This window comes from Tauraco erythrolophus, chromosome 27 (genome assembly GCF_009769465.1).
Source record: "Tauraco erythrolophus isolate bTauEry1 chromosome 27, bTauEry1.pri, whole genome shotgun sequence".
Taxonomy (NCBI): domain Eukaryota; kingdom Metazoa; phylum Chordata; class Aves; order Musophagiformes; family Musophagidae; genus Tauraco; species Tauraco erythrolophus.
This window is the reverse complement of record NC_141491.1, coordinates 4839125-4860457: the sequence shown is the minus strand read 5'-3', so window position 1 is coordinate 4860457 and position 21333 is coordinate 4839125. Positions and strand designations below refer to the sequence as shown.

The window sequence follows — 21333 nt, the reverse complement described above, 5'->3', positions numbered from 1 at the left end:
AATGGGATGAGATGTTTTTGGGATTTGAAAACCTGAATGGTATCAGATACCGATTTTGTACAGCAAGTTGTGGCATTTGTACAGCCTCAGATTTAGCTGCTCTCTGTACGATTCAGATTAATCCTTTTTCCTCCAGGACTGGAAACAAGGAGGACTCAAACGGTTTCCTGAGCTGTGGTAGGTTTAGAGAGAGAGATTGTGTTTAGTTCCCTAAACGCGGACCTGCTTTGAGGATCACAAAACGGAGGGGACTCAGGCTGATTTTTCCTACAGAATAGGAAGGCAAGTTCCAGAAGGACTCAGTGTTCCTACAACTGGTTTGGCAATCGATTCGATTGATCCTAAGAGCAGCATATCTTTCAGGGGTTTCAGTCTCCAGAGCCTTGCTTATCCCTGCTGTAACTACTGGCTTCACAGGAGTTATGTTGGGATGGACTGAACACAAACCATAAGTTTTATTTTGGTTTTAGTAGATAATTCAGTCAGTGACTCTGTTTCTTTCTTCCAGTCTCACTGCCAAGGAGAGCGTTCGTTACAGTCTCCAGCGTTGGCTGTTCCTCTGGTTTTGACTGACTTGTGATCAGAAGGAAAATACGGCCCTAGACAACGATACCCTTGGTACTTACAGGCAACCAGGAGCTTGAGAAATGCAGACTGAGGGGCACTTCCAGGCGCGGTTTGAAAGAAAACTGTCCTCCACTTTGAGTGGAGTACTGCAAAGCCCTTGGGAGATCAGGCGGCTACAGTGCAGGTAAGTTCCGTGCCAGGAATTTATCAGGTGTACAATTAAGGAGACTCTCCAAGCCCAAGTGTAGAAGAGGTGCTAACTTGCCCACAGTTGGTAGTTAAAATGCTGAACTGCACTGACTGATAGCAGAAACAGAACACCCAGTTACAGAAACTGGCACCTGAAGTGTGCAAAATCAGCCTTGCACTACCAGAGCTGCTATTTGCCATCTGTGAAAGCGTCTCTTCCGTTAGGACTAAGGTAGCGTGAGGGACAGATGCACCGTAAAGCAAAGATGCCAGCAGTTGTAGTTCCCTCCAGTGCTTCCCTCAGCCCAGCTGCCAGACACGAGCTTTCATTTGCTTTTTTCTCATTTGAGCCTTTTTTCTGTTCCCTCTTAGCTGGGGTCATGGAAAGCTGCACAATGGTGTGACTGAGATTGACTGATGTGCTTTGGCATTATTTTGGAGCTATGTTCCTGTGTTCTTTGGGGAGAACGGGTGAGGCGAGGGTACTGATAGAGCATTAATGCTTCCACAGCTTCCCAGCTGCAAAAATTCTCTTTTGGGCATTATACTGAGAGTAGAAGCATCTCCTCTGCCAGAGGAGCCTTGCAGGCTCACCAGAAGGCAGTCTTTGTTGGCAGCACAGGAGAATTCCTGATGTTCTTCCAGCAAGGCAAATATAATAAAAAATAGTACGCCCGTTCATCAGCTTCCTTTTTAATTTTGTTTGACTATGAATACTCTCAGTTTTTTTCTGAATCTCGTTTTGGATCCGCAGTGGACTGTCAATGGTTATGGCTGTGTCTGCTCTATAAAGTCCTCCTAAGAAAGTAAATACAAACTCTCTGATTCATCATTTATCTGAGCTTTGTTTCCACATGTATACTGAAACTTAAACTGTTGGTTTGAGACCATGGCAGGACTTGAGACTCAAGTCTAGCTGTGGGTGAGGTTCCACAAGGTGTGGTGAGCTAATCTAACAGCTTGCTGCTGCCAGAAGGGACAGGACCACACAGGGAAAGGAAAGTGGGGGAGCCAGACCTCTCTCTTTCTGTATAACTACCTCTTACATCGACTCTGTGTGGGCTGCAGCCTAAAACTGTGGGTCGTGTCTGACTTACGCTGCTGTAAAGTAATTTCCTGGTGTTAAGTGAAGGCAAATGGAGCCGTAGTTTGAGTTGCTATTGTGTTTTCTAACTTTCATTCTCCATGAAGACTTGTCATTGAGATTAATGGTGAGATCCTTTAGATTGTGCAATAACCTTCTGTTCCGGTTATTTATATGTATTTATTTATATTTTATAGATTTAAAAAATGTAAGAAGGAGATTGAATGAGGTTCTGGAGTCAGAGATACAAAATTACTTGATGGAAAGGGTTGAGTTGTGTATAATTATGACATGTGACCTGGAGTTAACAGTCTGTCCACCCAGAAACACCTGGTGCAGTAAAATAAGTCTTGTCTAGAGACCAAAGGGAAAGTTTTGCTCTAAAGTCATAGCTAACATTATTGGAAACTTTATCATTGCACTTGCTGCTTAATAAGAAAATATCTTTATTCCCACCCCCAACTCGTCATTTAAGAACTATGTCTGCCTTGCTTCCTCTTTTCCCTGTTTCTTTTCCACTTCCCTGTCTCATGTGTTTTCTCTCTTCTCCATTTTGTATCCACTTGTCAGCACAGTGTATAGTCACCTTGGACACTAAAATGATGGAAAGAGACTCAACTCCATCATGTTAGCTGGGGGTCAGTCCCCACAGCCACTGTTCAAGGCTGCCAGAAGCCTTGGGCAGACACTACATCGCTTGTATTTGGTTTGTAAGTAGAAAATCACCACCACTGCCAAGGGATTAAAAGGAGCACAGGGCCATGGGGTTAGTCACAGTTTACCTACTGGAAATTCTGATTCAAAACCATATATGTAAAGTAAATCATGTTGGTCAAGTCCTGCGTCCCCTTATTAAATAATGTAACACAAGAAACATTTGACTGGTTTTTGGGAGGTGAGATAGGCTTGCCTGTTTTTTCCCCCTAGATGTAGTGTTTCTATGTTTTTCTTCTAGATCAGAACAGGAGGAATCAAAATACCATCTCCTGTTTTTCTGAGGTGTTAAGTGAGGCCAGGTAATTGCTGCTATCATACAAGTGGCACACAGAGCATTTGCCATTCATCCGAATGGCACGCGAAGCCGTGGGGGTGACTGTGTGGGAGTCATGTTCTGTGCCAGCTGGATCTGCGGAAGGCTAACGCCTGCGTGGGTTCGCAGTACGTGGTGCCCCCAGTGTGGCTTCTGTGCCTGCAGAGCATGAAGCTGTGCAAAAGATTGTAAAAGCCAGTGCCTATAGCTTAGTTTATCTCGATTCTTTTCAGCTTCTCCTGGGGAAGGTTCAGAAAGATCACACTGAAGATGTTCCCTGTCCTGAACTGGCTTATTTCATATCGGTTCAAAGAATGGATCTTGAGGGATCTACATGCAGGCCTAAGTGTTGGGATGTTTCAGATTCCCCAAGGTAGGCAGAGAGAAACAAACACTCTAGCTTCCTTTTGTATATCATGTTTTTCATCATCTGTCTCCCGTGTGTGTTTCTGTTCTTTCTAATGGCATCAGGTTATGTGGGAACTTTAACCTTAGAGTTCCTTAAATCATTAACCTAAGTATTTGTATATTTGCAGAACTTCTTTTCTATAATTAGACATTACAGAGTGTAATTTCAAGGACAGGACGCTACTTTTTTCATAAAGTTTCCCTCAAACTAACTCAAAATATAGCATCGTTTTCCTATATTGCAAACAGAATAACATGATCTTTAAAATCCACCTTGCAAAGTCGGGTCTGTTGGACACCCACATGCACAGTCACCCCTCTAGCAGGTGGCCTAAATGAAGAGTTGTGGTTCTTTGTCTAATTTCTAGTTAGCAAAGGCCCATGTTGTAAAACAACATTGGCTTTTGTCCCTAACTGGCCTGACTTTATCAGGTCTTGAATTCCCTAAAAAACAGACTGTGGGAGTTGAATGTCCATCTTGCTCACTCATTTGGCGTCTTTAGACCCAAACTGGAAAGTGGCAGGTAAGTAAGCAAGACCAGCACTCATGCTGCCTATGTGTGGTGATTCTGTGAATAAATATAATGGGGTTTTCATCAGGGGTGGCAGGTTTTCATCAGCAAAATTTTGCTTTAAAATAGTAAGCAAAGATAGAGAGCCTTCCCAACTTGCTTGATTTTAGAAACAGACTTTTGCTTTCCAGGACTTTTAGGAGCTTGGCTGACCAGGTTACCTCTGCCAAATATCAATGTCTTCCTTTCTGCATTCTTCTGCTCGATGACATATGTTATATTTGGGACTTCGCATCATATCTCAGTTGGTGAGGTTTATTTTGTACTGTGAAACGTTTCTGTAGGATTTAAGAGATTCCATTCAGTGCTGCTTCAAAAAACTGGTGAGATGTCCTAGTCTATTTCATCTAATATGCAGATGTTCTATAAGTGAGAATCCAGATCCCTACATTCTCAGTTCATTGTAGTTCCGCTTCTGCAGCTGATCTGTGGTGAGAATTTCACCAAGTCAGTCACGTTTCAGCTGTGAGGTCCTTTGTGCCCCAAGGACGTGAGCTGTCACAGACACCAGTGCAGAGAAGACACCTGGAGTGTCATGGAGGCATCTCCTACGTGAAGTAAAGGACCAGTGCAAACTGCTTCACATTTAGCCCCAGGATGTTGCTGTGAATCATTGTTTGGCTCCTGGTCTTCTCCATGGTCTTCTACATGACTGAACTGCTGATGGGTTTACATTCTTAATTTGTTCAGAGGCTAGATTATTAAAATGCTGTTTACGTGTGAGAAGGCCCTTCACATGATCATAATGAGTGGGTGTGTGTTGCCCTGGCCTCTTAGGTAAATTGGCAGTTCTTTCTCTGACTGGTTTTCAGCCTTTCTGGCAGCTCATGGTAATGCATCCATTTTTTTTGTGCTTTACATTAAAATCTTTCTGTCATGCATCTGACCAACTAAAGGTTTTGCTTGTAAAACAGTAGGAATCTGAAATTTTCAGACAGGACTTTGGAAACTTTAGGTACTTACTCAGAAACAGTAAAAATCGATTATGTATGTGGATTATATACATGGATGAGAACAGACTGTCTCATACTGCACAGACTGATGGTGGAGGGAAGAGATGGATGTGTGGTTTTCAGATAAGTCTTTGTTGCAACATCTCATGCGGTTCCATTTTCTGTTCTCTGTCCTGTTAGTTCCAGGCTCATTCAGCATCCTAAATATGGTGGTGACAAACATTCTGAAGACTCTTAATTTCAGCCAAACGTTGTCCTCTAATGGTTCACTGGACAACTTCTCAGACCCTACATTTATGAAGGATTACATGGAGACCTTGACACTTACTGCATCAATAACATTTTTGACTGGCATCATTCAGGTAGAAGATCAATCTATTTTATATCCTTAATGATGTATCCTTCTGTGTGTTCTTCGTACAAAGGTAAGAATTGGTGCTGCTTGCACATTCTTACCACGAACACTAAGCTCAGCATATTTGAATACATACATTGTGCAAAGTGGGACCTGAAGGTCTGTCTCGTCCTCTCGTTCTGTCTGAAGAAGATAAGATTCGTGTGTCCATGATTAATACGTGTGAAGTAAATTATTATCTTTTGTGTTGACCAGTCCTGCAATGTGTTGACCCTTAGGTAGCCCTGCATAACTGCACACACTTGATGTCAAGTGCTCCTATTTTGGTTTGGCAGTGTCTTACTTAATTGTGCATAATGCAAATAGTGTGTTCAAATAAGTACCTGTCACGTGTGGCAGTGAGGAGTCGTGCTCTTCAAATATGGAAACAAGAAGGGCAGGGTTAGGCACTGATAATTGTATCACAGAATCATAGAATCGTCTGGTTGGAAGAAACCTTCAAGATTATCGAGTCCAACCATTCACCCTGCACTGTCAGGGTCCCTAAACCATGTTCCTCAACACCACATCTACACGGTTTTTAAACACCTCCAGGGATGGGGACTCCACCATCTCCCTGGGCAGGCTGTTCCAATACTTCACAACCCTCTCTGGAAAGAAATTTTTCCTGATATCTAACCTAAATTTCCCCTGGCGTAATCTGAGGCCATTCCCTCTCGTCCTGTCAATGTATTGCTTCTGTATTGCTTCATGCATCACATCTTGCTTCTCGTTTGTTCCACACAGTTGCTGCTGGGTTGCTTTTGCCTGGGGTTTGTGGCAACGTACGTGCCGAAGACTCTCATTGACGCTTACCTCTCTGCAGCAGCGTTGCATGTCATCGTATCACAGTTTGTCTTCATCTTTGACGTCATGCTTGACTTCCACAAGGGCCCCCTGGGCATTTTCTGTGTGAGTAAATTCATTATTAGTCGAAGAAATGGGTGCTTCTTGGCAAGGTGAGAAAAGAGCAGCTTCAGAATTTGGATTTCAATCTAAGTCAGTTGCTAAGGGATATTTGTGCAAGTCTCAGCTGTGGTTTACTTCGCCTTCCTGTTGTCTTGAGCAGTGTGTAGAGCTTATTGTGTGACTTGCAAGAAGAACAGTCCGTGTGTATTTTTAATTGCTTATGTAGCACTGTAATATGTTTTCAGCATGTCTGTAATTGTAGGAGAGCAAAGGTTAGAGGAAAAGGTACTTTTTGCCTGAGTAGTTCATCGTGGGCAAGCTATGGGGCACACGGTATCTTTATCCTATCTCACAAAGAAGCAGCAGACTTCAAGCCAAAGATAAGTTAAAGCTAATTCATCCTAATTCACTTTAGTAATGTCAGTCAGACAGCTTGAGAGAACGGTAGCGTAGAAGAGAGAAGATGATGGTACTCCATCTGAGCTATGTGTGGCAGTGCTTTCTCTGTAGATACCAACAGATAAGAGAGATTTTTAAGTAGTTTTGCTTTTAGCATCTCTCTTCTAACCAAAGATGCTACCGTAGCAGAAAGGAGGAGTTCAAGTGTCAGGGCAACCAGTGTTAACCTCCTGGGATATAGAAAGAGTTGTAGTATCTGCCTCTGATCCTCTCTATGATGATTCTTTTTCAGAACCTATTTCATTTCCTCCTGGCTCTCCCAAAGGCTAATGCCACCAGCATATTGCTATTTTTGTTTAGCATGGCCGTACTACGAGTCAATACATACATCAAAGTAATTTATAAGCAATGTCCTATTGCATTTCCTATGGAGCTTCTCCTGGTGAGTGATCTCTGAAACGCCTTTGTGGTAATTGAACTAACAGAGAGTATAATCTACTTTCCTTCAAAAAACATTTTGCAAGTTACTTTAGGATGCTGTTATAATTACACTCTGAATCTGTGCTTAAGTCCTTTAAATATTCCTACAGGAGTAACTGTCTGTAGATGTATTGTGTACAGTTTCAGGAGCAAATGCTGTGTCATCTCCAGTGTTGCTTCTTGTTTTCTTTCCCAGATTATCACAGCCACCATTATTTCTAATTGCATTCATCTTCATGCGGAATCTAGTAGTGCTGTGATGAGTGTGAATCCTCAGAGGTCAGTAATATGTGCTGTTTATGAGCTTATACTTTTCAGATACCAAATAGATGTTTCAGCCTGTTCTTGAGATCTGACATGGGCTGACTTTTACTGGGAAGGACAGCTATAGGAATAACTCTTCAAGAATTTTAATTGCATCATCATTTCTGAGCATACGCAGAACTCAAATTCCAGTTTTCTGTATTAGATTCAGGGTTTATTAGCACACAGAGGAAGGAATTTGCATTTTTGTGAGGTGGAAGTCAGATTGAGACCATCTCCTGTGGAGTGCTGGATGCCTCCAATGACGATCCTGGGTTTGGAGTGACTGTGGACAGAGCTCAGAACAGGTCTAAATTTATCTGTTCTCTAATCCTGTAGGTTTCTGCCTCCTACACTGCCAGATTTATCAAACCTGAGCACGATCCTACTGCATGCCTTCTCCCTTGCTGTTGTGAGCTACTTCCTTCTTGTTTTTGTTGGGGAGAGGTACGCTTCACGTCACAACTACAGTATTGCCAGCAATCAGGTGAGAACAAAGCTACTTCTTCGGTCAAGAAGCAAGCTGAACTCGACTTGCAAAGCCACTAACTACCTGCCAGTGATAGAATCATAGAATCATAGAATCATAGAATCATAGAATCATAGAATCATAGAATCATAGAATCATAGAATGGTTTGGGTTTGAAGGGACCTTAAATATCATCTAGTTCCAACCCCTCTGCCTTGGGCAGAAACGCAAGGATGGAGTGAATATGCCAGATGATGGTTTTGTAGCAACTTGTTACCCTTCCTATGGAAAGTGGATGTTATAAGCCAATAACGTGAAGGCCAAAACATGGCCTTCTTTGGCGAAGAGGCCTTTGTGTATTCCCAGTGATTGGGATCAACCTCCCACACACAGTGCTGCAACTGATTGCTGTGGACCGTTGCTGTCAGGAATCCATGAGGCTATAAAAGCATGATAAATTAATAACTGAAATTGTAAATGGCCAAAGCAGCTGTTGTTCTTCTCTGTATGTGGCTGCTATCCCAGAGTATGGATTCTCTGCCCGGAGCGATTGCTCCGAGAGGCCTTTAGGCTAAGGCTTTGTTAGTTTCCAGCGTGCTGGAGTTAGTAAGCATTAGGTGTTTTGCACTACTCCATGTTTAGCTTGTTGTGATGGCTTTGGATCTTGACTAGAACGGAACTAAGCCAGTAAGGAAGCTGCCCTGACTTCTTGAAGCCTCTGGGGATAAATATAAAGAGAATGTCTTTTTAGCTCAGCTTTTGTCCAGGTGTACTATGCTGCGTACTGAGATCTGCCATATGTTACCTTGAAAGTCGGTGCTTCATAGCTTTGGGGTTCTAAGTGGATTTCTTTGAAAGAAGGAACTGAATCTTTGGGTCCATGCGATCCTCAGCTGGGAAAAGAGTGTGCCTTTTAAGAGAGCTCATTTCACCATGGGAGACCTTGCTTTCCGAAGGTTTCCTGAGCTTAGCAATACAGATGAGCAACCAGCAAGTATGAACAAAAGGAAAGGGATTCCTGATAAGCTGCTTCTATGAAGGTAAGTCACTAGTTTGGGGTTTTCTGTGCTTCCGTTTCTGTTTTTGTTTTACAGGAGCTAATAGCTGTGGGGCTATGCAATATTTGCAGCTCATTTTTCAAAAGCTTTGTTGTCAGCTGTGCTATTTCTGGAACTGTCATTCAAGAGAAGACAGGTGGAAGAACACAGGTGAGCTGGGCTGGATTTTTTTAAGCTTCCAAACTGTTATCTAAAATCCCTGTATACTGAGGATAGGCTGACATTTAATCGAAACAGTTCGTGAGATACACGTGTCCAGGCAACATGAACTCAGGTACCCTCTGTATGTTCTATTACATACTGTCCTTACACAATATTCACAGCACGTGATGTGCCATGAAGGAGGCCAGGATCCTGTGGGGAGAATGGGATATGTTCATGCAGTTTAAAACTGTATTTTAGTGAATATACCCGAAAAGCCAAATGGAAAATTGTTCATGCACCCTTAATCCTGCCACTTCTTCCTAACTTTTGAGTATTTCACCTTGTGATCTTTTTTTTTTCCCAGTGGGAAGGAGGGTGTAATATGTAATAATAATATATAAGAATGTTTTTATCATACCTCTTAACTGAATGTCTGTACACACTTCACTGCAGCATAGAAATAATTTTGTTTAATAAAGAGTTTATTCCAAAGTCTGACTTGCAAAAGAAGTATCTTATTACTCAGGTGAAATTATCAAACCAAAATCCTTTGTTGCATTGTTCTGTTGTGCCTAATAGTCCGTTTAGGTCAAATTGATATCTACAGAAAACTCCTTCAGCTTGAGTATTCTGTTTGTACCACGCTTTGCCACATACCTGTGGCCTTTGTTAATTGTCCCCTGGGTATTTTTCCCAGTCGGTGGTGTTCCATGGGCAATACCTACTTGTTTAGAGGGGACAAGGGAGGTTGGCTTTGTCAGGCCTCTCTAATAAAGTATTTCTGTTCAGGTAGCAGCAGTGATTGGAGCATTTGTGATGCTGGTGATTGCGCTGAAGCTGGGACACTTTTTCCAGATGATACCTAATGTAAGTGAACCTTAAATAGTTATGGCAGCAGCCTACTTACTTCTTTCCTAAGCATAAAATGAAGATTTTCTAAGCATAATATGAAGATTTTGCTGGGACAGTTAGAGATTGTATCATGCTCTAGAGTTAATTGTTTTCAGGGATAGACCAAACCAGAACAATGACTTTAAACTCTCCTAAATTTCAGCAGGCTAACATATTGGGCAATAAATATTGCAACCCTCTCCCGTCTCTCACTGATCAGTACAAGCTCAAATTCATTAGCTAAAACTGTATGGAAATTTCACTTCCAGCCTCTACAATTTAAACATTGTATTTCACTTTTGGTTTCACACAAAAAAGGAGATCTCGCACAGCTGTATAACAAATTCATGAGTTTCTCTCTTGCACCAGTATAAGTAGTTCCAAGATGGGCACTTCAAAACCTTTAATATAAAGAGGTAAATAAAATCTTCCAAATGGAAATCTGGGGTTAGTGTTCCTGATTCGAGTTTAGTCTTTGAAGTTTATTTTAAAACCATATGGAGTCCTAAACTGTCTTGTGTGAATTTTGCATTGCCAGTGCAATAAACATAAACATTTTTTTATCGTAGATTATTCAGAGTGCTCAGTTTTCCACTTTTCCCTTAAATTTTTTATTAGACTTTCTTTTTTTTCCTGTAAGTTTTCTCAGGGAACCACTGACAGAGCATTGCTTCCTGATTTTTTCCTGGCCTTTTTGTAAGATGGGAGAATTAATCCCTTACCCAAAACTAGCTAACGAAGCACAATTTAACCACCTCCTTCCTTTCAGTCTCCTTTTCTTTGGTAAGAGGCAGTTTCAACAAATGGTGTCAAGCAACTTCCTAGATCTGGCAATGAACGACCCATGCTAATTGAAACCATTCTTTGAAACAGCAAGTCTTAATTCCGTAGATAGCGTTGGCCTTTCTCCTCGCGCCGCAGGAAGCGTAGGGATTCACTAAAGAACACTGGAATGGAAACTACACAGAGCGTTTGGAGAGGAAGTCCAGTCGTATGGGCAGAAGTGATTGTGAAATCAAACATGAAATTATGTGCTAGTTTCACGTTGGTTTGCAGATCAGAGGAGAACTCGTGTATCTGTAAAAATTATGGAAATAAAGCTATGATGAGATCTTAATTTCAAGCAGCTTGTCTGTCATGGATGTCTGCCCCTTAGCATGTTTGTGGTTGCAGACAAAAAAATAACAAAAAAATAACTGCTTTTTTTGTGATTTGCACAGGGTATACTGGCTGCTATTGTGGTATTTAACGTGCTCCCTTTTCTGGAAAAACTTCTGGACGTCCCCATCCTGTGGAGACGGGATAAGTATCACTTTGTAAGTGACAAAAAAAAATCCTGCCTAGGATTTGGAATGCGTCTTAAAGGGAGAACTGGATGTTTTGGGAGGGCAAGGCAAAGCAGTGGCCATTCCCTTAGAAAAAGGATCCCTTGAAATACCTGCTGAAAGAAGTGTATTGAAATCTCTTCAAATCAATTTGCAATTAATTCTATAAAGGGAAAACTGATTGTTGTTGTTGCTTCCTAGATTCCCTAAGAAGGAAAGTGTCTAGCTGCCAGCTGGTGCCACATTCTCACGTCAACTTTTGTGCAGGATTTCTCACAGAGAGAAAGTCCCCCAATATGATGTGGTTTTTCCTAAGAACCAAAACCCTGTTAAAAAGTCTGGAGATTTGAACTGTGATATGTGATCCTTGTTTGCAACTACTTCCAGGACCGAGTTGGTCCAGATATGCCAACAAAGCTTTTCACGTTACCATTTCTAGCCTTTTATATTGTCTGCAATTTGCAAGTGCTGGGGCTGAGCTGGAGATCATTTTGCATCTTTTTCCTGCTGATGTTCTCTCTGTCTCTTGTTCAAAGGTTATTTGGCTCGTAACTTTTGCTGCAGTGCTTTGTTTTGGTCTTGATGTCGGTTTAGTGATCGCCATGGGATTTACGCTCTTCGTAATCACCATCAGGTCACACAGGTACTTGTAACTTTTAAAACAAAATACTAGTTTTTTTCAGAGTTGATGTTTTAGAAAGTTATACCTGTGACGATGAAAAAGCTGTTTCATGGTTGGAAACACTTCAGTCAGGTCATTCTGGAGTCTCTCTAATGCTATCCCAAACCAATAATTCTGGGTTATTGGTTTATGGGCTGTGGATTGGTCCCTTCTGCTGGTGTGCAATGCTGTTGAAGACTGTTTATTGTGGTGTAGGCGTCAGTCAGGAGAGGTGATCTGTAAACACAGATAAAAGGAGATGTTGTGCCTTTATTTCAAATACATTCCTCAGCCTTCACTGCCCTTTACCAAGTTGCTTTATCTGCTCTGTAAGCTCAGTTCGTGATAGGGAAAGGAGGTTACATCAGGCACACATTACTCAGTTTATTCCCTGCTAATCCAAACAGGAAAATCGTTCATAAATCCAAGCCACACCTCAAGAGATTTACCATGATAGGGAGTCACTTGTCTGAGTAGACTGAAGCCTCTAGAATAACATGGAAAGAGCTAGGAAGTAAAAAGATGAGCAATGACCTCCAACTCAGTTGCTGCAAATATCAAACTGCTTGTGATCCGATGCAGAGTGGCTCTGAATGAATACCTTCAGGAAGAATTTCAGTTCTTCCGCCTGGAACTCACTGTATTACTTCTGCTAAGAGTTATGCTCCTGGGTTTGCCTTGGGATTTAATAAGCATTGTGAAAGGGCGTTTCTGCAGCCACTGTTCAGTGAGGTATCCCTGTTGTCCATGCTACCTTCAGGATATATAGCCACTTATCAATTTCCTACCAGTAAGAGCATTTTGCCAACAGCACTCCAAAAAGCTTGGGAAGTTATCTGCAAACAGATTGCTTTGAGTAGAGTGTCTTGACAACAATTTTCTGTATATCAGGGCGAGGAACCTGCCAGCCAGCCACACGTTTATTCCACCCATAGCCTAAACCAACCAGAACCTGCCCCCAAACCACACGCAGCACCATTAGCAAAGCCCAGTACCCACACTGAGATATTCTCCTTGGAGGCAAAACCCTGCCCTAGTGCTGCCACACAACCTCTGGGTCAGACCCAAACTATGTGCTGCCAGCTCTAAGCACGAGTTATAGCTGCCTCCACCTGTCTAGATGTGTCTTTGAGGAAGGCTGTGAGGAGATGGAGAGGGAACATGCTTCCTAGTGTAATAACAATAATCTGAGTGTTCCAGAGCTAGAAGTGGGGCATCATACATTCTTGAGGGCACCAGTGTACCTGAAGGCTGTGTTTGTGTACTGCACCCCTACTCAAAGAACTCGAATTATGAGTGAATAACTCTTTGTACTGGCACCCTCTAAGTTACAGTTGGTGTATCCAGTGTAGAGGAGAGAAATGGAGATCAAGCTTTTGGGAACAGATGGTTTTTCTCTGTTCTCTGTGAAAACCTAATAAACATCTTGTTTCAGAATGAAGATGGCAGTGCTGGGACAGATTCCAAACATGAATATTTATAGAAGTTTATCCGTCCACAGAGCCGTAAGAGGAAACAAAAAACAAATGTTCCATCTCTTTCTGTAATCCAGCTTCTTCCTTTAAATGCCTTGGGGTGACCATTCAGACTCAGGTCACTCGATTCAAAACTTTGAAAACTGAAGAATGTTTAAGTATCTGTAGTGTGAAGTGATGCAGATACCTCGCTCAGCCTGCTTGGAGCTCCTTGTGTCCCTCTGCGCGGTCTCACGGTGGAAGCACCACTGCTGTCACTTCCAGAGCTGTTTGGCACTTTTTGCTGACCTGCTTTTCTCACTCTGCTTTTCTCTATATATGTTTTCACAATAATAACTGTGCATGTGCTGGACTGACTGACAGCTTCTCCTGGTGGGGTGGGATAATAGGTGGGGCACGGGCCTTTTTAGCACGTTATTTTCAAGATCTGCACCACAGCGGGTTAGGCAGTACAGCAGTAGAGAGCTTTGCCTTGGCTGCATGGGTACGTTCTCATGGAATATGGAATAATATCAGGACAAGGTTAGTAAGATAAGGATATAGTATATTTTTCTGTAATGAGCATTAAAACCAATTTGGCTTATTTTATATTAGAGCAGAAACCTGTTGTCTGTGGTAGATCTGCTGGAGGTATGTTTTCTATTGCCAGTGCCGCTATCAGTATGCAGCGTAGCCAACAATGTGACCAAGACAAACTCTGTCCTTAAGACAGGACCTTGCAGACTAGAACAGACAGTCAGGAGGGGAAAAATAGCTCCTGCTAGGTACAGCCCTCACAGATACAACTTTTGTTTTACAGGCAAGGGAGATTGAAGGTATCAAAATCTTCCAGTGCTGTTCTTCCATCTCTTTTGTAAACATGAATCACTTCAAAACTTACTTGTTACACAAGGTAAATGCCACTTTTTCAGTCAGTGGAAGTTTCCAAGAGCCTGCATTAGGGAGATAAAAACTCTAATAAAACTACCTTTCTTTTTCAGATGGACATGAAAGCAGTGCCTCTAGATGAAAATGAAATGAGGGCTTTAATTTCACTTAATCTGTCTGACACTGCAGCAGAAGGAAAAGATCTTAAATGCTCTTGTGCGTGTGATCCACCTCTACTACCACCTAGGGTCAGCTTCAAAAGTATATTTATCTGGTCGGTCTGTTTGAGGTGCCTCCTTCTCTGTTCCTGAGGACAATGTTCTTAACTTGCCAGAACTTAAAAGGCTGTAAATGTTTATATAAAGCATATATATATATTTGCTGTTTGAAAATAAGCAAACATTACCACTGTATCTCTTTACACACACTTTGTCTGATAGAGCAATAGTAGCTCAGCTTTCTGAGTGAATTAACTAGCAGTTGAAGTATTCAACATATTCTCTTCTCAACTGAAAGCATTCATTTTGTCAGGTGCTTCTGTAGAGATTTTCTTCTTTTTCCCCATAGAAGTGAGAGAATTCTTTCGCCTAAGAGGAATTTGTTCCACTGCCAACACTGCCAAGCACGAGTACAAAATGCCTCAAAGGCAGTTATGATTATTGTGATCAGAAGATTTCTCATCTTTACTATAATTGGCTGCTGTGCATCTTCTGGAGCCACTCATATCCCTCTTTATCTGAATTTTCTGAATTGTCTCAGACAATGAAAGGAACTTCAGGGAATAGACTGTCTTCAAAAGATATTTTTCAAGCAGTTCTATGTGATTTGTAAAAGCCATTGTATAAGAAATGAGTTGAAAGACATCATCTTCTAAAGTACAAAAATGCAGATAGTGACTTTTCCTTTCTTGTGTTGTAAAAATTAAAAAACACATTTGGAACTGTTAAGAAAGAAAAATTGATTAAATCAGTCCATGCTGTGACCAGCTGCCATACAAGAAAGGAGATGAATCAAAGGTCTGCAGAACTCAGCCGGGAAGGGTCAGCTTACTGTTGCTCAGAAAGGCAATGGTCATGGGCAATATATTTTTTTCTCTTTTTTCTTTTCTGGAAGGTAGAAGTGACAAGTCAGATTCCAGTAGCACAGGCCATTTCAAGGTGTGGAAGAGTAAGGTACCACTGTACTATTTGGTGGCTGCAGGCTCTCTGCTTAACCACATGTGAGGCTTGCCTAAGTCACCTGCTACTTTGCATACTCTTGTGGCTTTGTCCTATATTTAGTGTTATTTCAGATGTGTTTTTTACCATGAGAGAAGAAATATCATGGGATTTACAAGGCTGTCTTACTTGCAGCAAAAAATTTTCCACCTCCCGGGCCCAATTCTTCCAACCACTGGTGTGTTCTCCATTTTCCATCTTAGATACCATATACAGAGAAACTGGTGAAGCGGTGTCACGCGGACAGCGATTCCTCATCATCTTCAGTTAATTTGGTACATTGGTCCAAGTACAGAGACACACTCAGCTCCAGGATGCTGCTGATGGGAGCAGACGATGCACAGCACGTGTCCCCAGGCTTGAACACGGGACGTGGGACTGGAAGGAGCGAGGATGAAGGGGGAAGCCTTTCACCAGGTTCTGCGATAGATAATTCCTCAGTATGCTTAGACCATGAAGAACAGACGGTGCATTTGCCAAGTCCAGTTCACACCATTATTTTAGACTTTGGCATGGTGCAGTTTGTGGATTTGCTAGGTTCAGAGTTACTGCGACAGGTAAGTAACCTGACTGCACATAAATGTGAAACTCGAAGTTTACCCAGTGGCTTTTGCTTCTCGTTAGCCTAAAACGCCCTGCACCATCCGCACATCTTCCCCTTGGCCTTTAAGAGGGCAAGATTTAGCTACTGAGTTTCAGAAATCGATAAATTCCCACAAAACCACTTCTTTTTAAAACCAAAAGCCCCGCTATTCACACAGAAGACATGCAAAAACCCATCATCCATTGTCACTAGTTCTCGAATAATGTAAACTAAACTAAACCCACATTTATTAAAATGTCGCATTTGGTTTTTCCATTTTGGCTGTTCATTTTTTCTTCTGGCCGGATGCTTAAAAAAAATGCTCTTCTTTAGAAGTGTCAGATACAAAACTACGAGCTGTCTTCTCCTAGAGTGATTTTTGTTACTGCTGACTGCCTCGTTACCCTTTTCTTTGAAGTATACCTTCAACTTTTAAATCTTCAAGTGGGGAGCCTAGCCAATGGAGATACATATTTAGCAAAAATAAATTTCATGGAGCTGTCGGTGCTTCTCAGAAAGATACAGTTCCAGATGGATTCTCAGTTGCCTCCCTCAAACTCTGTAGCTCAACTTCAAAGGATTTTTATTTAACAACAGGTTAGACTAACACCTGTTGGGAATAATTGTGGACTGAGCTGTTGTCCCTAAAATCCTTGAAGATTTATTTGCCATCCATCGAATGACCCTCCCATTGGGAATGGAGGATAAAGTCAGAGTTTTTCCAAATTCCTTCCAGCCACATATTCTGAAATCCTGTGATTCTCTGAAATAATGAGTTTCATTGCCTTTAAAAAAAAAAAAAAAAGTTAACTACTTTGAGATCTTTTAATTACAAAGGGTCAGGCAGTGAGAAAATGGTGAGAGTCTATCCCCTCTAAAATCTGATTCCTTTAACGCTGAGTTGATCTATCTAAAAATGTTGGACATGAAAACTGAGACAAGCAGAATTACAGGTCACACTTGAAAATCTAGGTTCCTATTCCGATTTACACATGGGCATGGCATCTGCGTGTGGAGAGATGCTTCAGGTTGGTCTGTTCCTGTGAGAACTTCTCGTTTAAGCGAAGAAACAACCCTGTGCGTGCGTAAGTGAGCTGTAGGAAGGCCGGCATGGGGGCTGGCAGTCACCTGCCCTGCTTCTGGAGTCAGTATTCCTTAAGGTCTTGGACAACTTGGCTGTTTAGTGCTGAACTAGAAAACTGGATCTAAGTTACTGGAACAATGGTTTTCTTCAGAAAAAAAAAAACCAACACTACAGGGGAGGTTTTATTTCCCTGTTTATGTTTTATCTTTTAGTACACCTGTGTAATGCAGAATTGCTCTAATGCCTGTATGGAATTCTTTTCACAGATCATCCATATGTTTCACAACATTGGCATTTCAGTCCTTATAGCTGGCTGTCACTGTGAGTATGCTATTTGGTTACTAATATTGACTTATCTCCAAGGATAAGTTTGAACTTAAGCGAAATGTTTTAGCCGTACTGCTTGGTGTGATTTTGCCGCTTTGTTTATTTTCCCCCAATTTTTATAGCCTCTGTGATAGCAGACTTGGAGAAGAATGATTTCTTCGACAGCTGTGTCACCAAAGAACGGTTCTTTCTAACTCTTCATGATGCTGTGCTGGCTGCTTTGGACAAGCATCCAAAGCCAGATGAGCTAGAACTTACTACAGAAGAGTTTGCTGAAGAACCAGCAGCTGAACAGTAGAAGGTAGAATATTTAGCTTAACATTCAAGCCTTCATGTTGTTAAAATATCCTGTCAGTAACTTAAACTTTGTCATGGGGCTGAGGAAATAGGGCAGAGCAGATGCTCTTTTGAATTCTCCACTTTTTCACAGGTACTTGCCTTTTTGCAATGGATCGATAATCCAATTTGTTTCTTTGAGTCCCATGTTCCTGTTTGGCGAAAGGCATGTTTGTGTGCAGGCTGGAAAGATACCCAACTGAGTTTTGCTACAGGGAATGACTGTTGCATTTTAAATTGTTTCCATTTCTCTGACTGAGCAAGGAAGCATACCAGCAATCCCTGAATTACAAGTGTTGGGGAGTTGGGATTTCAGTAGAGAGGAGAAAGGCACAGTTAGGCAACAGCCTTCGATGTTTTTTTTATTTTTTCTGTTCCAAAGTTCTTAAAATAGACAGCCTGCCTAATTAATGCTGTTGTTCTAAACAAAAAGCAACATTTATGATCTTGCTTTCAAGCATGTTCAAATAGATGTGCTAGCCAGCAATGCTGAAAGCAGAGAAATTTCAATGTGTTAGATAACTCCTAGTTTTGTAGCTAATTCTAGCAAATTATTTGTGCTTGTTTTCTGAAATTCTGTAAAAGTTTAAATGTCCTAACTTTGCACTTCTTGTTTATTTATTGCTTGCTAGGAAGTAAAATTAATCTGCCGTATTTCAACAGATTACATGCAGGTAGTTTCATTATTTTCAGATGTATTTAGAATTATATGAAGCTTCAAACAAAACATTTTGTTATTACTCTTCAACACTATGCTGAAGTTGATATTGTTGACACTAACATAATGTGGTGTCGGTCCATTATTTCTTCTTAAGCCTCTTTCTAATCCACCAGAACTAAATTCCAGTAAACAATATATATTTTTTATGTTTTTGTAGTCCTTTACTGAAATAGTGAAGAACGGAGGAACGTATTCACTCTGTTCTGAAGAGCCAGGAAAACTGTACTTAGATACAGTTAGCTCTTGGGAAAAAAATCAACTTAGTTCTATTTTCTGGAGATCAGCCATAGTTTGACACAGGGATATTGGCACACAAGTGTGAATTAGGATTCCACTGAAAGCAGAAGCATTTAACTGTGCCAGCAATACACGTCACAAGGCTTCACCGTGCCCTCACCCTGAGGATTATCCCATGGCACAAATTGCCTAGCATGAAGAGCTGCAGGTGAAATTCGTTTCAGATGGGTGGCCAGCACGGTGTATCTACATCAGACCCCATTTTAGGGCAAAACTTGGATTTAAACGATGGATCTTTTGTGTACAGATCCTGTGCTCTGGGCTGAATTCGTTAGCACAGGAACAGCTCTAACTTTTGCTGCTGGGCATCGTGTGGTTTCTGGATGTGCAGTAACACACAAGGTGGCTCCTCTGAATTCTGCTGCTCCTGGCTGCTAAATTTTAGCAATGATACAACAGCTAATAGGAGTATTAGTATTAATCCATAATGTATTCCAGTGAGTTCTGCTAATTTTTTTTTTTTCATTTAAATTCTTATCGTTTCCAAGTTTCTAGAAGGAAGCCACAGTATTGCATGTGTAAACTGCAATGGTAGAGGATTTTAGGGAACATTACTGTGTAGAGTTGCTTACTGTGGAGGAAACTGAGTCCTGGAACCCTCATACCTTTTGGATTGAAAGACAGGAAAAACTGAAAGCTCAAATGGTGTTGAGCAATTCTCAAACCACATATGCTTCCCTGCATTGTTTTGGACAGTGGCTTCACGCCAAGCTCCTCTCAGCTCTGCTCAAAACAGAGTAATACAAACCCCACAAAAAGCACAGCCCTAATTTCCAGATCCTGTTGGCTCTCCTACGGCAGCCTTGATTTAAGATGAAATGGCATTCCTAGCTGTTGGCACTATCAAAAGTCTCCATTGCAAACTTAAGAAAAAAATTTTTTTTTTGGCTTGTTCTGCAAAGTTCCGAATCTTTCCTTCCTACCCCCGTGACTCTGCAGAGTTGAGCACCAGGGGACAACGCAGACGTCAGTATGTTAGCTTTCAAATTATGGGCATTCATGTTGCCAAACAAATACGTCGCTGAGAGGAAGTCCAGACAACCCTGATCTTTTTTCCTTACAGCTGCACGGTGCTGTAACTCCGCTCCCGTGTACATACACAAGGCTTCTGTGTTTAGCCAAGCACAAATCCCTGGACATGGGCTGTGAAGTGACAAAGCATGCACTTCATGGCCAAGGGCTCCACCTACACCTCTAAAAAGCCACAGAAGTTCAAAGGCCTGTCTGTAATCATGTGTTTGTAGGCAGCTTGACGTTCTCACCTGACCTAGTTGCAAAAACTACAGTTGTTTTGTGCACAAAGCAACTTTTTAATGTCCTTCCCAGCTAATGGGATGCCACGATGTTTTCCTAGCTGGGCACGCTGCAGAAACCCAGGCAGCTCTCCCACTGTGTTGAATTAGAGGATGCAGATCCCCAAACACCCACATCATCATTGCAGATGGTGCAAAGTGCATATAACTACTTTCAAGCCTCTTGTCCTTTTATTAACATCTTACTCTGGTGCGTAAAGGGCTGCAGAAGAACACGAAGCAGCTGAGGAACCTCAGGAGTCAGGCGGCGTGTGGCAGCAGCAATGTGCTGCGGTGTGTCAACACTGTGCAGGAAGCTATGAGGAAGGACCAGATAAACCAGTTAGGTACCACCATTGTTCAGGGGCATTTATTCTGTTTTAAAAATCAGTGCCAGGCTGGTTGTGGAAAGATGAAGACTTCCAGGGATGGGGCAGCCACAGCTTCTCTGGGCAACCTGTGCCAGTGCCTCAGCACCCTCAGAGGGAACTCATGTCGTGACTCTAAGGTCGGGAGCTGCTGTGCGATGCAGGGGGGACTCCATCGTGCTGGAGCTCTTCCAGCACAACGTTACCCCGAACGTTGTTGTGCAAAGTTGTGCAAAGTTTGCAAAGTTGTGCAAAGGCTGAAATTTGCCCCTCTCTTGCATTATCGTCACAAAATCTGGTGCTGCAATTTCTCACTGAAAACTCTTTGCAGGACCGATGTACTGAACATTCCATGTTTGTAGTGAGTAACAGCAACAATTTATGAAAAGGGATTTTTCTGCCTCCCAAAACACGCCTTTTCATTAAAATACTTATGATCTGATGCAAAGGGCCCCGTTCTCATCACGCTTAAAAACACCGTGTCCTAAAAATTCCAACCAGAGCGGACACGGCTCACGCTCCGACTGCCGGCTTCCCGGCCAGAACGGGGCCAAGAATCCCCGGTACAATATGGAATGGCCTTGGAATAGAGCTGGGAGAAGTTTTTAGGTGTAAAATAGCGGGAAGCAAAACTGCAGATGGAACTTGCGAAAGTTCTAAGGCGAAAATACACCGTAAAACGTAGGAGTTTGTTCAGCGCTTACAATCGAGCGCCTGGACGGCCCGGTAACAGAAAAAAATGATCTTTTTTCTTGGATTTCTTGGATAATTTAATAGGGAGAACCTCTGACAGGGCAGGGCACGCGGGGTGGGAGCCCTTCCGCTGACACAGGCGGGTGCGGTGTCTCACGCCGCCCGACCGGCAGCTTTCCGCGCCACGGCGCTCGTAACGTGAAAGCCCTCGGGAACGCGGCTCCGCCGTCAGTCGGC

At 42.2% G+C, this 21333-nt stretch overlaps 1 protein-coding gene across 1 annotated transcript; it reads left to right on the top strand.

The window, feature by feature from the left end:
* The first annotated feature begins 647 nt into the window (after positions 1-647).
* On the top strand, positions 648-17687 carry SLC26A8 (solute carrier family 26 member 8). Its single transcript, XM_086627192.1, has 18 exons — positions 648-751; positions 3104-3243; positions 3982-4098; positions 4990-5165; positions 5945-6109; positions 6798-6947; positions 7182-7264; positions 7628-7775; positions 8852-8965; positions 9749-9826; positions 11071-11166; positions 11712-11818; positions 13272-13341; positions 14111-14203; positions 14292-14426; positions 15599-15952; positions 17329-17383; positions 17512-17687. Exons 1-18 carry the CDS (start codon positions 648-650, stop codon positions 17685-17687), a joined length of 2361 nt encoding a protein of 786 aa, XP_086483318.1.
* The last annotated feature ends 3646 nt before the right edge of the window (positions 17688-21333 follow it).